At 43.0% G+C, this 17,998-nt stretch overlaps 1 protein-coding gene across 15 annotated transcripts in view; it reads left to right on the top strand.

Moving 5' to 3' along the window:
- The window catches only part of DOCK3 (dedicator of cytokinesis 3), a 657,203-nt gene that overhangs the window by 500,885 nt on the left and 138,320 nt on the right, over positions 1-17,998 (top strand). For all 15 annotated transcript variants that reach the window (XM_058288315.2, XM_058288314.1, XM_058288308.2 and 12 more), the window contains exons 14-15: positions 7,087-7,212; positions 16,653-16,777. In XM_058288315.2, the coding sequence (XP_058144298.1) occupies positions 7,087-7,212; positions 16,653-16,777 (251 nt within the window). The remainder of the gene's footprint in view (positions 1-7,086; positions 7,213-16,652; positions 16,778-17,998) is intronic.

Consider the following 17,998-nt stretch of genomic DNA (forward strand, 5'->3'; position numbering starts at 1 on the left):
CTTGGGCCTTCTCCTGCCAGTAAACAGGGTGGCTGGGTTGAGGGTTTGGTGTACCCTTTGCTGCATCTCAAGGGAACGCTAGTAATTGAGTCTGGTTTGTTGTTTTTTTTCTATTTTTTTTTAAATGTTACATTCAAAAAATACGCGTGGTCCCCATATACCCCCACCCCCCTTACCCCACTCCTCCCACATCAACAACCTCTGTCATCATCGTAGGACATTCATTCCATTTGGTGAATACATTTTGGAGCACTGCCGCACCACATGGATAATGATTTACATTGTAGTTTACACTGTCCCCAGTCTACCCAGTGGCCATGGCAGGACATACAATGTCCAACATCTGTCCCTGCAGTACCACCCAGGACAACTCCAAGTCCTTAAAATGCCCCCACATTGTATCTCTTCTTCCTTTCCCTACCCTCAGCAGCTTTGATTAACTGGCTACCTGCAAGCCATTAATGGCCCATGGCCTCAAGTACATTTTTCACCTGGGGTGAAGACTGTGAAAGCTTGCCCTCAGGTTAATTTGGTGACTTGTTCAATTAAAAGAGTGGTTGCACTCAGGCAAGGTGGCCATCCCTGCACTGTGTTATCCAGAGGTTTGGTGAAATAAGCAGTTGGTTGTGAAATCTTGCCCAGTTTCTGGACTAACACTCCTAGAGCCACTCCCTTCTCAGTGTTTAAGTTAGGAATTCTTAAGGCTGGAGGGCTAATTAAGGCCTGTTTTAAGGCATGGAAGGCACTTCTGGTCCATTCCCCATTCTAAGTGTTGGTTATTAGCCCAGCTGCTGGATGTTCTCTAGGTTCTTGGGTAAGCTAGAAAAAATGAATTTTAAGTGCAAGCCTGTTAAGTTACGCCAGTAATTTATTAAGCAATGGAGAGAAGAGATGTGGGAGAAAACAACAGATTATGGGTCCCAGGTACAAAGGAAAGGGCCTGAAAAAACATTAAAAAGACTTGATTAGTAGACTATAAATTCTCATTACAGATTACAAACCCCCAGGTTTACTTGTGTTCTGATCCAAGTAGGTAGAAAAGGTGAGAATAGGGGCAGTTTAGATTTTGTACTTGCTTTTTTTTCCCTCTCTCCCCTTCCTCCCCTCCCCCGCCCCAGTTGTCTGTTCTCTGTGTCCATTTGCTGCATGTTCTTCTTTTTGTCCGCTTCTGTTGTTGTCAGCGGCACGGGAATCTGTGTCTCTCTTTGTTGCGTCATCTTGCTGTGTCAGCTCTTTGTGTGTGTGGCACCATTCCTGGGCAGGCTGCACTTTCTTTCGCGCTGGGCGGCTCTTCTTACGGGGCACACTCCTTGTGCGTGGGGCTCCCCTACACGGGGGTCACCTCTGTGTGTCATGGCACTCATTGCACGCATCAGCACTGCACATGGGCCAGCTGCACATGGGTCAAGAAGGCCCGGGGTTTGACCCTCGGACCTCCTATGTGGTAGACTGACGCCCTATCCACTGGGCCAAGTCCACTTCCCTGCACTTTTTAAACCATTAATTATTCTGCCCCTTTGCTAACTTCAAAGGAGGAATCCCAGTAGTTTGCTGTTTTGATTGGTTACTTCACTCCTCAATCCCCTGGGAGGCCCCTATGTTCAGGCCCCTGGAGAATATCTGGGGCTTCTCCTTGATTCTGGAGGAAATCTTGTCAAAATGGGGTTCTCACAGGTTCTTTCAGCTGCCATCTTGTGGGAAATTCATGGCCACAAAGGTTTCCTGCCAGGTTCCAGATCTGTCTCTTGAGTCCCTAACTTGTCTTGACTCTACTTATGCAATAGCACATACAGTAGCTGGGCTATTTTGCCAAACCTGGCTATCCACAGTCTACAGTAACCAGCCATCCCTAGGAAAGCCCGCAGTTGTTTCTTTGTTTGGGGCTGAGGAATACTAGTGATAGCTTGAATTTTTTCTGGGAAGAGAGCACTTTCCCCCAGGGTGATAAGAAACCCTAAATAGTAGGCTTTCTGCTAAGAGATTTGTGCCTTGGATGCCAACACTCAGTAACCCCTATCAGCTAAGAAATTAAGGACTCAAATGGTGTTGGCATCAGAAACTTCTTTTGTCAGACTACAAAGTAGTAGATCAGGGAAGTGGACTCAGCCCAGTGGATAGGGCGTCCATCTACCACATGCGCCCAGCGCGAAAGAAAGTGCAGCCTGCCCAGGAATGGCGCCACACACGGAGAGTTGATGCAGCAAGATGATGCAACCAAAAGAAACACAGATTCCCGTGCTGCTGACAACAACAGAAGCGGACAAAAAAAGAACATGCAGCAAATGGACACAAAGAACAGACAACTGGTGTGGGGGGGAAGGGGAGAGAAATAAATAAAATAAATCTTAAAAAAAAAAAAGTAGTAGATCATCCACATATTATAAGAGGGAGCTCTGAGGCAAGTGGAGATCAGCTAGCTCCTGAGCTAAGGCATTCCCAAAAATAGAAGGACTGTCTCAGGACACTTGGGGCAACACAGTCCACATAAGCTGGACTGGAGGTTTAAAGTTAAACTCCTGCCATTCAAAGGCAAAAAGGTATTGGGAGTCCAAGTGGAGTGGAATGCAGAAAAAAGCATCCTTTAAATCAAGAACTGTAAACCAAGGTGCAGTTTCTGGGACCTGGTTTAGCAGAGTGAAAGGGTTAAGCACAGCTGGATGGTTGGGTCTAAGAAAGCTGTTAACTCCTCTAAGTCTTGAACCTTGCAGTTGGGCTTTTTTACAAGAATGGGTATGTTGCACGGAGATTGGCAGGGAATTAGGAAGCCATTCTCCAAGAACTTTTAAATCATGGGCCAGAGGTCTTTAACAGCTTCCTCCTTAAGGGGGTACTGTTTTCTATGAGGGTGGGGCTGGTTGGTATTATAAGCAATGGAAACTGGGGGAACCCAGAGAGCCCAACCTGGAATTCCTATATTCCATACTAAGGGATTTATTTGGTTGCCTAATTGGGAGATTTCACTTAGTTGAATCCTCAGGTCTGATGCTAACACTGCAGCCATTTGAAGTAGATGGCTTTAAATCTAGGCTTACCCATTCTCGTTTCTGAGGCATTATATACCTGGGGATTCAGGCTGGGGTCCACTAATCAAATGCTAGCTCCCAAGGAATGGAGACGGTATTGTCCCATTGACAGGACCAGGCATTCTGGAATAACTAGGAACTGATGACTTATTTGGGGCTCTCCTTTTCTGCAGGGGAGAGGTTTACAGTCTAGATCTTGATTTTCAATCAACTCCTACTATAGGGCATCACTGAGATGAAAGAGGTCCAGAGTGTCAGGTCAGGACCGAGCAAATGATTCCCACATCAGGTAATAAATTAATAATCTTACCTGCCACGTCAGGGTCACCCGCGGTCCTAGTTTGATGGTTCATGGTGTTGTCCAGGGAGCCAACATGGCCATGGCCATATATGGCCTGGGGAGCTGTGCACTCCTAAACCCACTGCCATCCTTTATGTACCTGGGGCAAAACCCTGGCAGATGCCAGTGGCGAGGAAACTTAGGCAGCTATGTTTCCAGTAGTCAGCCTCTCCACACTTGAAGCAGGTTCCTGCTGACATAGAGCCTGAATTCAGGTGACCCTGAGGTAACAGGGTATCTTTAACAGCAATTGCTAGCAGGTAATCCTGCTCCTGGGCCTTCAGGCTGCCCCTCCTTACCTTCTCCATCTTGGCAGTGTGTTCTCGGTTGTTGAAGACTTGAGCTTCCTATGGATATCTGGAGCAGACCGTCTAATGAAGTAAGTTCCTATGAAGATCTGTCCTTCATTAGTGTCAGAATCTACCAGAGTTTTTCTTCATTACCTCTACCAGCCTTCCCTAAAATAAGGCTGGGTTTTGCCCTGCTCCTGAGTAATTTCCCTGAACATACTATAATTGACTGGTCTGGGAATAATGCACTTCCTCATCCGTTCCAGGAGACCTGTGGCCATATGGTCTCTAGCCTTCGGATCTATCTGTCCCCTTTGATAGTTCTACCTGGAATCTGTATTAGGAAGTGCTACTGCTCCCACTGCAAACTGGTTAGGCTGTTGGACAGCCAGTCTACTGGCGTTCCCTAGTGCCTCAGTCCAGATGCAGTGCTTTTCCTTCAGGGTGTAGCAAGTTGAAAGAATAATGTACATGTTGCCCCATGTTAGTTCAAATATCATTGTGAGCTGCTGGAACCCCTCAGTAAATTTGGTGGAATCCTCAGAGAATTGACCTAACTTTCCTTTGCACACTGCCAGATCAGCTATAGAGAACAGATATATATTGTTCCTGCATCCTTATTAGTTACTTCATATATAGGGTAGATACCCTCAGACTTCCTAGTTGGGTGGAATAAGGGTCCACTTCGGTATGACCTGCTGGACTAGACCTCAAGACATACAGGGCGAGTGCTAATGCCCCTGCTGGATATGAGTTTAAAGGAGCTTCCGGTCCAGGGCCAGGTCATAAGGAGGTGGGCTACTAAGAAGGGGGTTATTGAAGATACCTTCTTCCTTCTTGGGAGGGGGCTTACTCTGTGCTCCAGAGTTTCCCTCTGCATAGCACAACTGACAAGAACCCCTTGGGCTTTTGTTTTGATACAGGGCTATAAAAAGCTGGGTTTAGGGGAGCAGATGTGGCTCAAGCAGTTGAATACCTGTTTCCCACATGGGAGGTCCTGGGTTTGGTCCCTGGTGCCTCCTAAAAAGCAAACCAAAAAAACAGAAAACAAGCAAATAAATGAAAAAACAACTTAGGGGAGCCGATGTGGCTCAGAGGTTGAATGCCGGCTTCAACCTGAAAATCAGGTCCCATCTCAATCCCTGGCCCTAATACCTCAGAAAAGAAAAGAAAAAAAAAAAAAGCTGGATATATGGAAATTCTACCCAATTTCTTGTCTTTCTACACAGTAAGGCCACCTGGAATATAAGGTTAAAATTGAGGGTCCCAATTAGCAGCCACTCTTGACCATTCTCTTGTACTGCAGCCACATGGTGTTGCAGAGAGATTAGCTTTTTCCTTTTTAGACCATCAATGGGCAGGTCATCCCAGTTTCTGAGAAGACACCCCAATGGAGAGTCTGCTGGAATGCTGGAAGAGCCACCCATTATCCTAGGGGAAGATAAATGTGTTTGTCAGTCTTGGTGGTGTCCCACTGCTAGACCTGACTGAATGGATTGCTCACTGACCCAGCAACATGGAGATTGTGAGCCCTACTCGCCATACCCATTTTCTAGGAATTGGGATTCTCTGGTCTCATGGTATCCCCAGAACCTTAGAGGTCCTAGGAGACGTTTGGGTCCAGTTGGCAGACCAAAGCTCCCAAGCTGGGCTTTCTCCCTAGGAAAGGGATTGGCTAGGGATGTTCCTTTCTGCCTACTTTTATGGAGGTCATAAGAGAGCTCATCTTATGGCCGCTCCCAGGGACTGAATTTTACAGGTAAACCAGACATAGAAAGTCCATTAAGAGATTTGAGATTAATTGTTTTACTGCATGCCAGCAAACATCCTCCGGGGCCCCAGAGGCAATCTCAGGGTTTCCCAGGACACAGGAGTAACAAGACCCTAGGGCACTACCAAGGGTGGGACGGAGGCCTGGCTAACAAATGCATTTTCAGTTTCTAAGACATTTCCGTGCATCTCACAGACCCAACAATGAGGACAGCAGTAAGTCAGAAGATGAAAGATACTTCTAATTAAAAGGAGTTAAGTAGTGGCCTAAGGAAACCCTACAACAGGTGATAGCCATTCTTATCTCCCAGGTATACTCCCAGTAGACTCTTGCTTGACTCAGGCCACATGCCTAGTCAGGTTTCAAGGACTGTTCGACCCACCACCCAGAGCTTCCTTGGATCTACATGGCATGGGGACTTGCCCCTACCCCCTCAGGAAGTCTGGGCAGACAGAGATTATGTCCTTTGGGACCCTAGCCAGGAACCCGTTTAAAGTTGTGGAAGGTGTTGGCAGACAACCAAAAGAGGGCACAGACAGGCTATAATTAAAAAGTTAGACTCGCCAGTCCTCACAGGGTCTCAGGGAGAGTTACCTGCCCTTAGAAGTCTGGGCAGGCCTGCCAGGTATAGTCAGAATATGCTGGATTCCTCTAGGTTCTTGGCTGTGTAGCATAAAAGAATTAAAAAACATGCCAGTTTAAAGAGGTCAGTAAAAAGAGGTTATTGAGCAACAAGAGAAAAGTACACACCCAAGACATGGATGCAGGCTACTTCCAGGCCAAGAGGAGCACCTGTGGTGGAGAGGGTTGCCTTTACTGAAGTCATTCTTCCCTCCTCCCCTTCCTAATGTTGAGGGAGAGGCCCCAGCTATTTGCTGTTCTGTGTTGTTGCCCTATGATACCCACTTTTTAGCTCTCAGGGGACCAGTGATGAGGCCTTTTGTTTGGAGTTATTTGGGACTAATGGGAAGCCTGTTTGGAGTTGTTTGGGGCTTCTTGACTCCAGAAGATTTCAGCAGGGTCTTGGCACAGGGTCTTTCTGGCTTTGTTCTTAGTAGTGGCCATCCCTTAGGAACTTTCCAGGCAGGGTCTCACAGCCATGTTCTCTGCTGGGTCCTAGCTGTGACTTGTCTTTCCTCTTTCCCTGTGCTAACCTGCCTCATTAACATAAAACATAGCACCTCTTAGCATATTCATTTCCAATTTGTGGAACACTGTGACTCAAAGTTTTCTTTGGTTAAATTTCTTTGTAGTCTACCTTTATATTGTTTCTGTAGATTTCTCTGGGTTCCTAAATGTAAAGTTTATGCAAGTCAACCCTGTCATTCCGTAATCACTGGGGCACAGCTAGGCACTAGGCTGGATGCTGGGAAACAGGAAGGCAACTCATTTTCCCAGACTTCAGGCTATGTTTAATGTACTAGTTCTCTGGGTTATTAAGATTCATTTTGACATAAATTCCTTTTAGCTTTCTAGAATGTTTCTTCAGAATAATTTATCCTTTCTGCATCAAAATTTTTCTCAAAAAAAATGCTGAAATTTGTACATTTTCCTCACGGCCTTGGGGAGAGTTTTCTGTGGAAAATGTGACTCATGTTTTTGCTGGTGCTACTTAACAGTAGAAGTGTGGTTCTGGGTAAGAAAGTACTTTTGTTTTTGCAGGTCTTATCATTTCTCTGCAGCTTCTTCGTGGAGACATGGAACAGATTCGGAGAGAAAATCCCATTATATTTAATAGAGGATTGGCAATTACAAGGAAATTGGGATTTCCAGATGTCATCATGCCAGGTAGGCAGAACACCTTGGAACTGAATGTGGCAGGGGTAAGAGGGGTGTGTTACAGTTAGGAGGATGGAGTCCAGACCCTTTCTTAAAGGACAGTTGCCTTGCAAGAATTTTCTCTTTAAGGGGAAGAAAATACTAAAATATATGTCTGCAGTTTTAATAATCCCAATTTGTGTATGAATGGCAGGTGCATGTTAATGTAACAGAAAAATGTATGAGGCAAATTGTGTAAAATAAGCACTGTGAATGGTACTATTCCAGTTCCTCAGGAATTGCCTCATCCCCACTGCCTAGTACCTGATGGAGAGCCACAGCAGAAATTGGGAATGCTTTTACCCCAACTGTGGTTACAGCAGATCAATACCAGGTTTGCATTCCCTAGTGAGGCAAATACAGGCAGAACTGTAGAAGTGGATCCAAACAGGCCATTATAGCTGCTGGGGCTGTAGCGAGTGAGGGAGAGAGAGAAGCAGGGTTCAGATGGGTCAGGTGGTCTGATAACCAGAGAAGATGCAAACAAGGAAAGAGGGAGATCTGAACAGGCAAATGTGTTGTTGTCTTAATGGATTCCAGGAGGAATGGACTGACTCTTTCAGTTGAGTTTTAATGCTTTATTAAAAGTTTGTTTGCCTTTGTTTAAAAGGGCCAGACCAGGCTAGATTGAACTGATTGTGACTGCTGTAAATATCACCTATTTGGAATTCTTCTCTGTGCTTCACTGAAGTCTTGTTGGCAACATTCGCCAGCACTTACCCAAAGAGAAGTGTGACCTGAGCATAGAGAAGACCCATGTAATGGACTCCAGCTGCTTTCCAGCTTCCCTAGGCTATGACCAGATTTGTTTTCTATTGCCCTTACTCTCTTTCCAAAGACTCTGAATGCCAAGCAGACGGTGTACAGTATTCAACTTTGCTCATGCACACAAGAGGGTCTTATAAATGGGAAGTCCAGACCACTTGATAAATTGCACATTTATCTTTAAATGTTAAGGAGACTTCATATTTAGAAAAGGTCCCTTCTTTATATTAGCCTTCATACACACATGGGATTAAAATCAAGTGATCAGAGACTAGAAAGGAACAAGCATCAGTCAAAAATTTAAGCAAAATTTGATTTTAGCAGTTTCATTGTCAAAACATCTGTGCAGAGATCTTTTTGTGTAGTACCTGCATCTCTTTGCATCATTGACACACAGGTTTTTGTAAAGGACTTCTGGGTTATGCTGGACATGGTCAACCATGGAAATCAGCAGTATCAGGCATTAGCAAAGCAAACTGAGGTTAAAGAGGTTTACCCTTCCCTGGGCAGCTAAGGAATCATCAAGTGATTTGCTCCACAAGACAGAGACACTGGGCAATCCTGAGAGATCCAGGCTGGGCCTGTGAATGTGCTGTTTCCTGGATTATCTGCCTTTGAGGTGCAAGTGCTGTTGCTGAAAGTAAGGATTCATTTGCAGACAGGAAGGAGCCCTTTGTGCATACTGTCCCCTTTTTCACCCTTCCTCAGTTTGTAGAGAGAGTTCAGCTCCCCATGAGGAAAGAACACTTTGTACAGATGACCATTCCCAGGATTGTGAACTATTAACAACTGGCAACCTTAATGCACCCCAAGATATTGTCAGAGCAGTTATGCCATCTTTGGGCAAGTGATAGGGCAGTCCCTGAAAGTCCTGCTAGAAAAACAGAAAAAGTGTGCAGTCAGTCTGTCTTGGAAACAATTACTATGGCAAGAAATCCTTTGATGAGTCCTCAAAGCCTTGGCTACCCCTCCACTTGCAGTTGGTTCACTCTTCACCTGCGGAAATATACGTGAGCTGCAGCAGCCCCTTCACCCTCACTGTGTCAAGTTATAAGAAGCTGCAGCTTTGTTATCTTGACTCATGGATACATGTGGAAGGAACAAGGATAGAAGTTATGCCAGTAACTGTGAGCATTTCAATACTTAACAACTCTGAGAAATTAGAGTCAGTGGGAGAATTAGAATTACTCATGAACTGTGATCCTTAGGTTTAAACTACCCAGCATTTGGTAGAAACTACCTGACACTAATTTGGAAAGAACCTTTTTGGTCAAGATAGCCCAGATAGGTCCTTATCAAAGTATATTGGCAGACCTGAAAAAAAGAGATCAAATGATAGGCTGTAGCCATACCAGTATCCAACATGATATTTATAAGAAGGTCTTTCTGATGTTCTACATTGCTTTCCATAGAACGGGATTGCTTTCTATGGGTGCTGTGAATAGGAGATGTCTTCCTCTGCACTCAAAACTGAAGCCCTGACGACACAGCCATCCAGTTCTACTCATGACCTGTGGTAATGAGCTGTAGACAAAAGCAGCACTATTGGTGTTCTGGGAGGTCTCACTACTAAGGGCCAAGGGAAAATATGCCAACCCAGGAAATGCCATCTTAAATCAAAGAAGAACAAGTAGATTTAGTGATCTAAGATATTTTTTGAAACTGAGCACATATAGCCTTTTGTTGGTTGATCACCATATTTCTGTGAGTACTTGCTCCTTCTCTCCAAATTCATTTTAGTTCAGTGTAAAAGCTGAAAAATTCTATAGCACACTTTTATTCCTTTTCTAAATTTTTTCAAGAAGATGGTCAGGAACGACTGATGGGACAGGTGTGTCAGGTGAAAAAGTAGAAGTTAACATTACTTCTTGTTGCTCACATCAGACTTAGCCATAATAAACTTTAAAGAAAACTGTCAGCCAAAAGACTGTAACCCCAAAGGAATGATTTAAAACCTCTTGCCCGAGAAGGCCTGGACCCTTCTCCAGACCCTGTCTGAGCCTGTAGAGAGTAGGTCCCTCTTCAATTCTTAGCTGGGAAATCTGTGCCCCGGGGTCAGTGGGAATACAGGACCTGGTATGGACCCATGGGCATTACAGTGTTTTAGTCTGTTTTGTATTAGTTAAATGGCCTTCTCTCTTTCCAAAAGTCATTTCAGTTGGCCCAGTGATTTAGTATGTTGTTGTAGCTGCTAAGGTTTTCTAAAGCAGTGGCTCTCTGAGTGTGTATCAGAATCACCTGCAGAGCTTGGAAAAAGTTGGGCCAATTCCAAGAGCTTCTGATTCATTTAGGATTGGCATAGGGCCTGGAAACTTGAATTTCTCACAAGCTCTCAGATGATGGTCTAGTACCCCCTTTGAGAACCATGTCCTAGAGACTTCTCTGCCTTAAGGATGCTTTGTCCCTTCCTGAGTTAGACTTCAGGCAAGTACTGCTTCTCTCTGGGTTGCCCTGAACTTGCCCATTAGATGGTAGCTATGCAGAGCATGGCATCCCTCTAAGGGACCCTCTGATTCTCTGCCCTTGTGCTCAGAAATCCACTTTGTCCTCTACTGTGATTCTTGATAAAAAGTGCTTGCTTCATCCCTAACCTGTGAGTGTTTATTTCTTTTTTCCTGTTTGTCTTAATTGTTCTTGTTTCTCTCTGTGATATCCCCTCATTCTTGCTCCTTTCTTTCTGATGCAGAGATGAAGATAGTTGGGTGTAAGTTCCTGCTTTTGTGTGTCCTGTCTGCTTATTGCCTGCTTTGTTCCCATCTTCATTTGTTTTATGGAATGTTGTAATACTGTGGTGGGATGTCATGTACATTATTAATCCTTCATCATCCTCACCTTTTGTGGGTAATTGACAAGACACAAAAAGAGAAGCTATCTTCCCAGCTTAGAATAATGTGAGAGACATTTCTTTAGGTGTTCATTAGAATCTGAGGAAACTGAGGGTATATTAGAATATTTAGAAAATCTGAAAACTTTTAAATAGCCTGAGATGAAATAGAACAGGCTATAGATACAGGAAAGAGAGCTCTTCTATTGAAAAGAAAATTAAAGCAACAGAGAATCAGAAAAGCTTTCTCTCAGTCTGATGGGACATACCTCATACAAAGTACAACACACAGAGATGTGGTTTTTGGAAGAAAGCTCTCCTCAAAGGGAGTGATGGAATTATTTACTATAGGTACATTCATAGGACAGTAGTCAGCCAAAGTCTCAAGTGATGCTTTGGCAATTTCTCTAAGAGATGATTTAGGAATGATCATATGTGGTCCCACAAGAGGTTGAAAGAACATCCTATCCTTGGTGGCCCAAGAAAGGAATAACTGTGCAGTATGTCACACTATACCTGTAGTTAGAACAGAGGGCATCACAGACTTTGTAGTGATAGAAACAAGAAGTAGTTTGACACTGAAGACATGATTTAAAAAATAACCCATCTTTCCTGGGTACTCTAAAGTCCTCCCAGAGGTCTCTCATTATTGTGTGTATATATTTGTTTTGTCTCTTCTTCCTCAAGAAAATAACTACTACAAAATAAAACATTGGTCACATGACTGAAATGACCAAAGTGTGGTGGTAGTTAACATCTCCATGTTCTCCATGAATGCTATCAGGAGACTACTCCTTGTTTGCCAAGAGATAGAATTGGTACCATCCAGAGCTGGGTGTGCTGAAAGAGAATTAGTTCTAGTTTTACGTGGTCTTAAGGGAAAGAAAGCACTATTCACAGAAGCCCTTCTTAATCCTATCTAGAAGTAGACAAGGCAAAAATAATGTAGTATTAAATACTACTATCCTGAACCCACAGCCTCCTAATATGAGATGTGAGTAAATTATGCAGAAAGAATATGAATATAATAAAGAATCCAACAATACTGAGTGCCCAAACCTGTGAGGGTTGCCCTGGACTATTTCCACCATAGACCTGTGACTGTATGAGACAAATGGTACTAAAACTTCAAGCAAGGCTGGATCTGGTAAGAGATTCTCTTACTAATGGATGTTGTGGTGCCTGATCCAGACCTCAAAGGTTCTGAGGCCTTTACAGACACTCAGAAGAAATCTGCAAGTACTGTATGAGTTCTGTTTCTCCAGAGTCATGCTAGGATACAGGTCTTCTGAAGGTCAGATCTGGCCACTGAAGCATGAAATTCCCTGCCATTGCTGGATGTTGTGGCTGTGGCACATGGCAGCTCTGTTGCAGTGCTTCCCACACCCCCACTAAGATCCCTTGTGGCTGAAAAGCACTTTTTCTTTCTAAGATGCCTAACTCCGTAAGGACCTCAGAGTGTTTCAAGCCAATCCCTGCCATAATATGATCGCCTACTATTCTGCCCCTTCCCAGCAGCCATCTTTGGTAGGTTTACAGGAATCTGGATTTTTGGTGTGTAATTGCATACTGTGAGGGTGTTTTTCACAAATAAACTCTCCAAGCCAATTATCAGCAAACTATAGTCCAAGGATTATATCCAGCCCATGGCCTATTTTTGTGCTGCCTGCCAGCAAAGACGGTTTTTAAGTTTTAAAAGGGTTGTAAAAACAAGAACATGTGACATAGACCCATGTGCCCCACAAAGCCTAAAATATTTACCATCTGACCTTTTACAGAAAGTTTCCCAACCTTTGTCTACCCATTTCCCTGACCCACAGCTCTACCAGCATCTGACATTGGCTCATGTGTGAGACTGTGAAAGAGAGAGAGATTATTTGTTGTGAGTACCCCTTACAAGAACAAAGTCACTGATTGATCTTTCCATACAGGAAACACTGTTTTGCATGTCAGCCAAGCACTAGGCACTCAGGGATGTGAGGCATTGCTGATGCCGTAATGTTCCCTGCCAACCTTAGGAAGCAGAGGGCACCCAACAAAGGGAGGCCCTTCCTAAAGAAAGCCCCATTAGCTGGGCCATTCAGCAGGGCAGTTCCCACAGCCTACAGAAAAGCCTCTCCCTCTCTCAAGCCGTCAAACACTCTCTGTTGCCTGCGGACTGCCCAGCCTCAACTCCAGCCAAATTTCTTTCAGCTACCTCCCAATAGAACCCCATATTTTGATCCTCTGTTCTTAAACCCTGGGGCACATCAGAATCACCTGGTGATTTTTATTTTACTTAATGTCTATACTTAGGCCCAGCCCAAGGCCCACTGGAATCTCAAGGGTGGGTGCTAGGAATCGATTTTTAATAGATACCCCAGATGATTCAAATACAGACAGCCAGGCAGTGGTCTGCAAACTAACCTCCAAAATCAGGTCTTCTTTTTCCCACCTAATTGTAACATACCTATCTTCATCCTTCTCCTAGGGACTATTTCCTAGCAATTGGTGCTAAAGTTTACAGGACCCTCCTAGAGACAGTGCTTTCACCCAAAAGCATGATTCCACTGATAGATTTTGTAAACGTGTGACATTCAGTAAGGACAGCTCCCCCTCTCAGGGGAGCCCTGAGAGACTATCTGTCAGGCAGGCCTGGGTCACTGGATCCCTGGGGTTTTCATGTTTGCTTTTCCTTAGATTTTTTTTTTCTAGTTTCAGGAGAATTAGTGGAGCGCTCAATTGGAATTTTCTTCCAAAGAGCTGTTGACAAGAAGACTCAAGAAACATTAACAAAAGTGAGGCCATAATAAATTGTAAAATTGGAACTCATAAGACAGCCTAATACCTAGTCTGAATGAGAATGGCCCTGGTCTAGGCAGGTCGATCCTTCAGAAAAAAAGCCAAGCACATGATGAAATCTAGCTACTTCAGTTTATAATTGGGAGGGCAGAGTTACGTGTACTCATAAAGATGCTCAGCTAGACAATGGAAAGAATACTAAAGTAATATCTAGCTCAAGCCTTCCATTTTGAAAGTGGTACTTTGTCATAAAGTGCCCTGGATAAGCTGCCCAGAAACTGTGAGCTTACTCTATAAAACTAATGCAGGTCAAATTCTGTCATTAATAATCTCTGAGGCAGTGTCCAGTTTCTTTTAGTATTCTATATCATATATTGCTAGGAAAAGTTTTAAAATGTTTCATTTGAAGGACATATTTATTGTAACATGGTTAACCCATGTGCAGTGCCACAGCAATTAAAAAATGTACAAGCCTGAATACTATTTCTGGTAGCCATCATCTGCCAAGAGAATAACTTCCAGACAGTGCAAACCAGGGCTATATTTAAACAAAGCACCTGTTCTTAATATTAGACATTAAAAGTCTCTAGACTATTTCCTTTATGCTAAAACAGTCTAGAAATTAAGTAATTACTTAAATTCCATAGGAAAGCTAATGTGTAATTAAAAGGCTTTTGTCAGAAGGTAGCTCTGAGATGTCTGTTTCAATTGTTAAAAATTTAGGTTTAACCAACTGTGACTTATCCCATGATAATAGGAATAGCACATAGTAAAGTCCCCAGTTAAGTTTGAATTTTACTTTCAGGACAGATTTTATTCATTTTCTATCCTGACAAGTAGCAAATGGATGAATCTGAGTTTCCCTTCCTGCCTGTTTCTCTACCCCACCTGCACAAAACAGAAACTGTTGACAGTCTTGCAAAGGAGAGGCCAAGCGGGGATGTCCAAAGGAAGCATACTGAGATGCTAAACTTACCAGAATTCAAAGCTGTGGTTCTACCTAATCCAAGAGGGAAGTCTGTGTAGACTGCAAAGATGGATGCCCTCACAGTTGTCTCACATACCTTATAGTTGCATTTGTGTGTGATTTTCAGAGCACATTTTTATCTTCCCTTCAATGTAGACTAAGGTTTGCTTGTTTGGAGAACAGAATAGCATTCACACAGTTAGAGAAAGTTCTCAGGGCTCTCAAAAAACTACTAATTGCTTCTCTCGACTGTACTTCCCAAAGTATTATGAGAGCCTTCATTATGCAACCAAAGAACAAGAGTTGCAAAATTGCACACTTGGGATAGGAAGATAACCTTAAGAATGGAAGATATGGTCCTGAGGATCCTGAAAGCCTGTTAAATGCCAGTCCTGCCTGGGCTAACATGATGTTTTACTTGTCTGGCTGCTAAAACAAATACCTTACAATGGATTTGGTTTAAACAATGGTAATTTAATGGCTTATGGTTTTGAGGCTAGGAGAAGGCCAAAATCAAGACTTCAGCAAGACTATGCTTTCTCCCCAAAGACCAGCATTCTGGGGCTGGCTGCCAGCAGTCCTTGGCTATTCTGTCACATGGCAGAACATATGGCAACATCTTCTCCTTTCTCTTCCGGGTTTCATTGACTTCCAGCTTTTGGCTGCTCCCGTGGCTTTTTCTCTGACTTTCACTTTGCTTATAAAGGACACCAGTAATCTGGATTAAAGCCCAACTGAATCACCTTAACTGGAGTAACATATTGAAGAGATCTTTACAGTGGGTCCATACACACCAAAATGCGGACCAAGAACATGTCCAGACTGGGGGTACACACTTCAATCCACAGACATGTGTTTGTGCATGACAAACACTCCACAGTCAGAGAGTTTATATAGAAAATAGGCTGTTGTCAGGTATCTCTAACCAAACCAGAAGGCTTACTTGCTTAACCAAAAACAAACTCTGTTTCTCTCATGGTGGCTTCAGGTAATGCACATATTTAGGTGTGCCAGTTTTTCTAAAAACTGAAGTGGAAAAATATCTGGATTCTGAGTTGGCTTGCTGTGCAAGTTAATTGTTCTATCACCTCTCAATTTGTTTCTTCAAGCTTCTACCACATCTTCATGTTGGCCTCACCCATTTTGCTTTGCCGTCTTCCTTTGAAGAGTTTTTTCTCACAACCTTTACAATGTTTTTTGAAAGTCAAATGCCTTTCTTTGGAATATGTGAATAAAATTGGTCATGTTACAGATTTAGAAGCTTTATAAGCTCTTTTTATTTATAAGCTTTTTATAGCTATATAGTTAATAAATAAGTTATAAAGAAACTCTTTTATTTATAAGTTCTTTTATAGATGTATAGTTAATCCTAAAAAAGGCAGATGTGACTAGAGCAACTTTGGACTTGTAGTCTGAGATTGTCCTGCCCAGTCTCAAGCAGCAGAGATGGCCAAAGTAGATTAGAGCCAGAACACAGGAAAGCAACAAGAGCACAACAAATTGTTGTCCCAGTTCCTTACCGCCTATGCTTCTGAAGATTCATCAGCTCCAAGAGCACTTACAAATGAGGTGGAAAAAAACCACCTCTGCCTGGTAGTCCATCAGGAACTGGGATTTGGAGCCAAGCCTCCAGAAGGAATGAGATGTAGTATATCCTCTAGTCAGGCTCAGAAGGGTTGGGGGTTGCAAAAGGTAAACCTCTAAAGAAACTACATTTTTAAGGGAAAGGAAGAGGATTAATAGTAAAGAAATAGACATTATTGAAATAAATAATATTCCTGTTGATTCTAAAATCATTCTTCTTTGGAAGGCTTAGATTACAGCCATTCTCCTGGAGGATCTAGAGACTGACCAGTCACCTACAAGGTGGTAGAAGATTCTCTTTCCTACCTAAGTCTGCTACAGGGAATAACTTTAAGAATTCAGACTCAGAGATCACATGACCAACCAAGTTTGGAATGCCCTGATCACCCACCCAAACCCTGGAGGATTCAAATGCTAGCCCAGTCCTTCGTGTGCTTGGATCAGTGTAATTTCATTGGTCTTGAGGACATGGTATTTCTTTCCTTACAGGTGATATCCGCAATGACCTTTACCTGACCTTGGAGAAGGGAGATTTTGAGAGAGGAGGAAAGAGTGTACAAAAGAATATTGAAGTGACTATGTATGTACTTTATGCAGATGGAGAAATCTTAAAGGTAAGGGAACCCAGTCAGTCATTAGGAGTTGAGGCATATCCTGTCAGAATTCTGGTGCTTCTCTGGACTTTGATTATTCTGGTATTTCCCTGGACTTTGATAATTCTAGTGTTTATCTCAACTTTGATAAGGCCTTCCAACGTTATACAGACTTTACAGAACTTCTTCCTAGTAACTGACCTGAATACCATCTAATCCAATTTAGAACTATTCCCTCAAGTTCTGTCCTATATATTACCTCTTCTTCCATATCATCTAGCATAGAGCTGCCTACTTTTGGTAACTGCTGTTAGGTCCCTGCCTGTTTGTACCTTGAGCTAATTCAGAAAATTGTATTAGTTTTTTAGTCAAGGATGTGGCTTAGACATTCACTTTCTGGCATCAAGTTATGAGACAAGGAAAATAAAACTCAGGCCCTAGAAGATCATTTCCAGCAAATGTAATTGAAGGAACCGGAAGTAAAGATCCTGGAGCACTGTTTCTCTAAATATATCAGTTTCCCCCATATTCATGCCCTGATAAGTATTTGGTAAATTTAAAAAAAACAACATTTATAGAGCATTTGTTAGAAGGTAAATCAGTCTTATACAAACCTTGTTCCTGTTTGTTGGCAACTCCTGTGAGAAAGGTTGAACTGGAATGATCATCCCCATGTTAGAGAAGAAAAAAATAAAATTAGTGAAAATCATCTTCCAAAGTAAGAAGAAATGGAGGAGAATGTTTCTACATTGGTATGGACAACGATTTGTGCCACTTTAAAACCAACTCTATGATAAAGGCATCCAGTATTACATGGAGAATGCCAAGGACAGCAGAGCTTTCAGCTGATGGCATGACACCTGTGCAGACAGGGAGCTGCACCTGATTGTGTTACCTGCAGCTTTCTGTCCTCCAGGGAAGGGGTACAGGTAGTCCTGGGACTGCATCTTCTCAGTGCATTTTAGAACTGGTGTCAAGTTAAATCTGGTTTATTTCATTTATATCGAGGGACAGTCAGTCAAGGCATCTTCACATGCCATGGGGCAACCTAAAATGCTGTGCCATACTAGGCTGAGGGAGATTAGAAAATGACTTTTTCCACTTTGTTATTTCATTTCTTTCTCTGACCTGGTAAAAGGCCATGTTCAGTTGACTTTTCCTGAGGAGTTTGTTATTTCCTTTCTTAGGATAAAGAGCCTGCTAGTGGTTCAGATGTACCCACCCATCTTCCCTCAGTTATTT

Source organism: Dasypus novemcinctus, chromosome 26 (assembly GCF_030445035.2).
Source record: "Dasypus novemcinctus isolate mDasNov1 chromosome 26, mDasNov1.1.hap2, whole genome shotgun sequence".
NCBI classification, from domain to species: domain Eukaryota; kingdom Metazoa; phylum Chordata; class Mammalia; order Cingulata; family Dasypodidae; genus Dasypus; species Dasypus novemcinctus.